Here is a 7,200-nt window from a genome sequence, read left to right as displayed (position 1 = left end):
AACCTAGGAAAGGAGATGTTGTATAAGGAAAAAAAATAAAGATAAAAAATTTTAAAAAAAAGTTCAGGTCATAGAGTGACTAGTTACATATATTTTAATCTTACAAGTATTGTGTAATAAGTGTATTTTATAACAATAAGCTTATCCAAGGTAAATGCTAAACAGCGGTCTTATGCATTCTAGCTAATTTAGTTTAGAGGTAACCCTTGAAAGGCAGTGATTGTTCACATTCATTATGAATAAAGAAAGGTATTATTGCTTGCATCTCTTCATTATCTTTGACATAATACTCTTGATAAACTGTTCATAATCTTAAAGGAAAACAAATTGCAAAATAATATGAATAATATGAGTTTGGGATATAGCTCAGTTGGTAGACTGCTTTTCTAGCACATGGGAATTCTGTCTCCATATAAACTGGGAATAGTTGTGCACGCCTAGAATCTAGTACTTAAGAGGCTAAAGCTGGAGGATCCAGAGTTCTGTGTCATCTTCAGCTATATGAGACTTTGTTTCAAAATTGTGTGTATATGTGGGTGGTGGTATATGGGGGTGTGCTGTCTTTTATTTTGTTTTGAGACAGGGTCCTCTAAGTAGCTATGACTGGCTTGGAACTTGATATGTAGAACAGGTTGGTTTTATCCTTTTGGTTGTGAGCATAGCCTTTCTTTAGTGGGTGAGCCTTCTTTCCAGCTACAGGTTGATTTTGAAAGAGATGTTCCTTTGCTTCCTGAGTGCTGGGATTGAAAGTGTGTGTCAAGACTCTGGGCCATCAAAGTCCTAATGCTGATCATTTTAAACATGTGCAGCGCTCACCAAAGCCTCTTAGGAGGAACATTAATGCTCTCTCTCTTTCCCGTTTTCAGAATCTGATATCGATGCTGCCACCGCAATGATCCTTTTAAATACTTCAATAGAACAAGAGATTTTAGAGTGTAAGCAAGCAATCATCCTTTTTAAAATAAATTTTATAAGTGTTTTCAGACTAATGATTTAAAATATAAGATGACTAGGTGTCATAACAGAATTCTTTTTTCCCCACTAAATTGTGTTTTAATCTGAATGACTCAGTTTCTTCTTTTTCTTTTTAACTTTATTTTACTTATTCACTTTACATCCTGCTCACTGCCCCCCTCTTGGTCACCCCCACCCACAATGACTCAGCTTCCATTTCTAAGAACATTTGATAAAGTGAAGTTAAGACTGTGAGAAATCAGTGTGTTGATCAAGAAATGTAGGGAGGAAAATGCTTTTCAGATAACTTGAAGAGCTGAAAGTAAAGATGAGAGTTCAGGTCAGTCCCATGGACCTGTGTGGAGAGTTGAGTCTCAGGGCTTGTGTCCTCTGACTTCAGTAGAGTGCACACATATATACACAAAATAATTTTTTAAAGGTTATTTAAATTTTGGAATAGGAGTATTAAGGTACAAATTGCAAAGTCTATTAAGAAGAGATGGGCAAATTTAATTAAAGACAACAAAGAGTGCTTGAGAACAAGAAAGCAGCGTAATCAGCCATAGTGCTGAACCCCCAGTCTCAGCCTCTAGAGCCTGGGTGAGAAAAAAGATGAGGTCAGGCTGGTCAACAAGCTTACACCACCCTGAGAGACTGCAGAGTTCAGCATGGATTTAGAAGGCTTGCCTAACACATGCCAAGCCCTGGGCAAGTTTAACACACACACACACACCCCAGCACTACAAAAAAATAAAATAAGAAGTAAGGCAGGATACGAGAGAATTCTTCTGAACTATGTATAATAAACAAAAGCTTAATACCATGCCTGTGTGTTAAAGGGTGCACCAAATAAGAAGTGAGCAAACAGGGCCCACAACTGCCATGCTAGTCTATGGGGAAGAGAAGGCAGAAAGGCTGGGCCAGAGTTGGTGGGAAAAGACACCACAGCACTGAAAAGGCTGTACAGGTTCAAAACAGACAAAGCCCCGCACTAAGAAGAGAAGTGGGCACCGAGAGGCCACCCCAGCCAAGAAGCTGCTTCCTGCTGGAAAGGGGAAATATGTTCTCTCCAATTGTAGGCCTCGTGTCCAGGGGCAGTGTTTTGCTTTTATTTTTTTCTTTTCTTTTCTTTCTTTTTTTTTTTTTCTTTTCACCATATTGTATTTGTTTGGCTTAGTCAATCTATTTTGATTTTCAGCTTTTGTATTTTGTTTTTATTCTTTGGGGGGGTGGAAGAATAAGGTTGGGTGGGGAGGTGGGTGGGGAGGAATCAGGAAAGGGAAAGAATGTGATAAACCAGTATATTTTAAAGTAAAAAAAATTAATAACAGGACAGAAGAAAAGTTAGTGAAATATATTAAAGCAAGTTTTAAAAGAAGAAATATGGAGGGATCAGATTAATTTTTAACGATATGTTCAAATGTAAATGGTTGCTATTATAATATGAAAATAGGTTTGTTTTCATACACTGTTAGACTGTTACAGCCATCCACCCCAGGGTTAATTTGACCCTAGTTGAATTTAAGATAGATTTCCCTTTTTACTCAGAACTTGTATTTGCTATCCCTCCTAGAAATTCTGTGTGTGTGTAAAGGGGATCCAACAAACTTGATTGCTTCAGGGTTATTTGTAGCAGTGCAAAGTCAGAAACAATGTAAATACCTACAAGGTCATTGTTAAGCAGTGGTGTGGTCACACTGAGACATTCTTTGCTCCATGGAAAGGTCAGCTTATCTTTCCAGTGGTTTTAAATGTTTCAGACTAATGACTGGAGATAGAATAGTATAGTGGGGAAATCCTACAAAACTACTAATTCCAAGCTCTTACTACTCAAAAGTGAGAGTTTTCAGGGGTCTGGTCTTAAAAGCAAATACCTCTGACTTGTTGATCCAAGCTCTCTTTCCCACAGGTGAGAAGCCTCTGCCCCTTAAAACAGCACTGCAGAAAAAGAGGAGTTACGGCAGCGCGTTCAGCACCCCCAGTGCTGTGCAGCTACAGGGGAGCCAGTCTCCAGCTTCCAGCATCGATCCGAAAGCAGACCATAATTACAGTGCCAGCAGTGTAGCAGCCCAGCGCTGTGCATCCAGGGCTAGCATGTCTTCCCTGTCTTCTGTGGATGAGGTATATGAATTCATCCCAAAGAGTAGCCATGGAGGGAGTGACGGGAGCAGCGAAGGTTTCCACAGTGAAGAGGAGACAGATGCTGAGGGTGAGGATGATCCTCTTGGAGACAGTGGCTATGCACCACAAGCTCATGAGAACAGCACTCTGAAAGGACGTCCAGGCAAAAAGATTCCAAAACAGTCGTGTCAAGAGATTGATGAGGAGCTCAAAGAAGCAGCTGGGTCGCTGCTCCACCTTGCTGGAATCCGCACCTGCCTTGGTTCCCTAATAAGTACTGCAAAGGCACAAAGTCAAAAACACCGGAAAAAGTAGAAATACTTATAATGTGAAGTTATTTTAAAGTGTGGCAATACTCTTCTACTTAACTTTTTACAATGGATATCAGAGCCATATGGATGGACCTCTTTAGCTGAGGTCGGGGAGGGGTGGGTGCCACTAGTTCTTTCTAAATATTTTTTGGTTGCTTTTCTTTTTTTGTTTAATTAGACAGTTGCTCTTAGGATCATGCCTAATTGTAAATCTGACATAAAGGACCCCACAACTTAATTTCTGTGAATATGTGTCTCCCATATTTAGAAAATTTTGTATAGGAAAATTCTCAGCCTCTGTCTTAAACTGACAGGAAAAAAATCTCTTTGTTAATTGGTAAAAAAATTGGTAACTCAGACTTTTCATTTTTCTTCCCATTCTGCTGTTAACTAGTCCCTGGCATCTTTCTCACAGGCTTCCCTCCTGACACAGTGCAGAAGGGTGAAATGGGGATCTTTTGTCATGTTTTCAGTTACTCTTCGTTACAGCATGAGCATGGCCATAGGAATTGGAAAGGTCCACCACATGCCTAGAAAGTTCTCTGGTTTGTAGAATGTTACTACTCTAAGGATTAGGAAAGGCCGTTTGGGGATGTGGCTCATCTCAAGACCAATTCCTCCTGCAACAGTATCTTTGAATGTTTTTACCTCACAGTTAATGCATAGCCGCACTGGGCCTTTCCCCTTTCCCAGAGCACTCTGCAGGCATTTAAGTTTCAGCTGCTAGCTGTCTTTGTTAAGTAAGAACTGTCTGATGAGAGGATACAGCCAGTGTGTGTCATGGAATAACATTCATCTTCACACACTTGTACCGAAAGAGAATCTTGCATTTGTTTCTGAAACGTACTGTAATGAAGATATATTATGACATCATAAGTAAAGGAAGGTCATTAAGGGCAAGACTTTCCAAACTCTGTGTAATTAAAATTAAATGTGTAATGAATTAGATTTAAAACATTATTAAATGTTCCTACTAAGGAAAATAGAGATAAATATCTTCAGGGATTTCAAAATACATATAAAAATTGATCTTACACAAAACTCTTTGAGAAGGCAATGTAATACCTGTATGTGCCATTAATCCACACTAAAAGATTTTATATTACTATTTCAAAAGTGCATTGGCTAAGATATTTTAAGTATTTGAATGGAACTGCTTATATGAGTCAGTTTTCATATCACTTATAGTTTGATTATGGTATTTAGAACAGGGATACTAATACTATAACTCATATATATTTTTACAATGGTGGGAGAAACTTTGGGAAAATTTAGTCTTCTTTCATGATACATCCTGTATTCTAAACAGCAACCTTTGGAGTTTTCTCATTTATATGCATATATACACTTGCTGTGTGCATACACATACAGGCTCAGGTTAGTTTTCTGCTTTCAAATATTTTTATGACTATAAAGCATTTTCTTGGACTTTTTAAGAGACAAATGTTTTTATTTTTATTTCTAATTTCTTTTCTGGGCAATACTGTTAAATGAGAAGAAAAACAAAAGCGTGTTTCTCAATTGACAACATTTAAGCTATAACAGTATTGATACACTCCTGTTTCCATGTTAGTTGTAATTAGATCTGGATAGCCAAATTAATGGAATTGGTGCTATTAAAATATAAACATTTTTCTTTTATTGATAATGCAGGATGAGGAATTTGGAATTTTTCTATTCCATAAATGTTTCTCTCCAGAAAACAGTTAAATGAAGTTAGTTTTTACTGCAGACAGTGAATAAAACCCCAAACAGAAGTCTTGAAGAGATGGTAGAGTTCAGTTGATAGCACGGAATTGTGAAGCTAATCACCACAGCCTCCTGGGTTGGCCCTTCACAGGGTCACCACATTTCATGTTCTTAAGTCCCTGTGCAATGGGCAAGCTGTTCTGTAAATGGAGGAAATGATCTGGAGTAGGAGGAAAGAGTTGTTCTCAGCTCCAAGAGAAAGACCTCTCCAGAATTCATGTTTAGGCAGTAACTTAAATCCCTTTCCCTCCTTCTTCAGTGGCCTCTTATTAAAGCAGCAGCCATTAGCAAGGATGGTGCGTGCCTGTGCACTTAAGACAGACAAGCTGAGTTCCCTAACAACTTGCACTTAGTTCTCTTATAGAATTTGATGTCTCACTTTTCATTTGTTGCTGTCCAAGCATCTATCTCAAGGGGAGAGTCTTTGTAATTTGGTCCCTTATGATGTTCTTAGAGATTATACTCCTGATTGGTGTGCTCAGATTAAAGCAGGTGAGGAAGTTATCCTGAATTTTATGGGCTAGAAATTCCCAGTAAATAACAAGCTTTGTGTAATAAACACAGCTTAGAAATTCAGGGACAACATACATTTTTCAGTAATTTAAAACTGGTTTTAGCTAAGGTATACGTTGTCTTACACCAAAATAAGAATTTTGTTGGAACCAATTCCATTTTTAATGGATTAAGTTGTGTCTTAGCACTGTAAACTTTATTTTCCACTTTGCCAAGAGAATCAGTGTTTCTTGAGTATGTCTTTGAAATTTGTTTGTGCAATATATTACTAAAATAGTTGATTTTTTTTTTTTTTTTGCTTTCAAATTTAGAATGAAACATTGCCTAGATCAGTAGAAAAGCAAGGGGTGTGTCACCCCTTTTCCTTAGAGCCTTTTCTGTTCTCAGAGCCAGCTCTACTTCTCTTTGTTGTAAAGTTTATTAGCATATGTTCTCACTGCTTGCTGAGGCATTATGTAAAGGGTTCATACTAGATGGTCAGTTAAATACATGTTAGCATAGCTCAAAGCTAGAGCAAGTGTTGAGGGAACGCTTGTGTCTTGTAGACTGGAGGCCTGTTCAGTAGCTTAGGCTGCTGTCTCAGATAGACAGCAGCTTAATGCCTTTGAAAACTATACAAAGCAACTTCTGAGGCTTTCTGCTTTACATATATGTCGTAGGATTTTGGTTTTTTTTTTTTAATTTTAAAATGTTTGAGTTTTAATTAAAGTTTATTCCAGTGTGTTAATGATGTAATCAAATATTTATTGAAAGGCAAAATAGAATATTTTAATGTTATCCCTGCCATTTTTCAAGAATATTCTTTGCATCTAACTGCCAGTGCCATTGTCAAACTTGTTTTCAAAATTGTTGTACTTTTTTATTAAACAGAGTGCTTAATTTTAAAGTATTATGTTGCCATCATATAATGTATAAAATGTAAAATTGCCAATTCATTGTAACTATTATTTATTTTTAAACTAAAGTATAAGAATACCTTTTGATTAAAGAAATTTGTTATTAAATTGTTTTCTCTTTTCTGATGTAGCATAAAAAGTTCTGAGTTTAACTGCCAATAAATAGATGACCAGCCACAAGTGAACCACTTCTCAGTTGCCAACCTTGCTTATAGCAGAAGCAACTTACAAACGTTTAGTTTTTGTACCTAATCTCTGACTATTAAAATGTTTATAAAGTTTATTTTTACCAAAGAGATGCAATTCATTATGATAAAGTTACAAAATAAATGTCGTTTTATAACACTTTTCTCCTTTCTGTTATTTGTGAGCTCTTAAGTGTTAAATAATTTAACTTTTATTAATATTTATATATTTATATATATTTAATATTATATATTTTGACTTTTAAGTAGTGTGTGTGTGTGTGTGTGTGTATGTTTATGCGTGTGGAAATTAGGACAACTTTGGGGAGTTGGTTTTCTCATTTCACTGTGGCTCTAGGGGCTTGAACTCAGGTGTTAAGTTTTTGTAGCAAGTACTTTTACCAACCAGATGAGCAGATGGTGAACACTTGGCTTATTTGTTTGTTTGTGTGTGTGTCGGGGTCCCACTAT

General features: G+C 36.9%; 1 protein-coding gene across 5 annotated transcripts in view; it reads left to right on the top strand.

Annotated features, from left to right (window-relative positions):
• Foxn2 (forkhead box N2) overlaps positions 1–6,889 on the top strand; it is a 49,319-nt gene extending 42,430 nt beyond the window's left edge. For all 5 annotated transcript variants that reach the window (XM_031355609.1, XM_031355608.1, XM_031355607.1 and 2 more), the window contains 2 exons: positions 867–935; positions 2,864–6,889. In XM_031355609.1, coding sequence (XP_031211469.1) covers positions 867–935; positions 2,864–3,390 — 596 coding nt within the window. In that variant the 3' untranslated portion in view covers positions 3,391–6,889. The remainder of the gene's footprint in view (positions 1–866; positions 936–2,863) is intronic.
• Positions 6,890–7,200: the final 311 nt, after the last annotated feature.

The sequence above is a fragment of the Mastomys coucha genome, unplaced genomic scaffold, assembly GCF_008632895.1.
Source record: "Mastomys coucha isolate ucsf_1 unplaced genomic scaffold, UCSF_Mcou_1 pScaffold6, whole genome shotgun sequence".
Lineage (NCBI taxonomy): Eukaryota > Metazoa > Chordata > Mammalia > Rodentia > Muridae > Mastomys > Mastomys coucha.
This window is presented reverse-complemented; position numbering and strand designations above follow the sequence as displayed.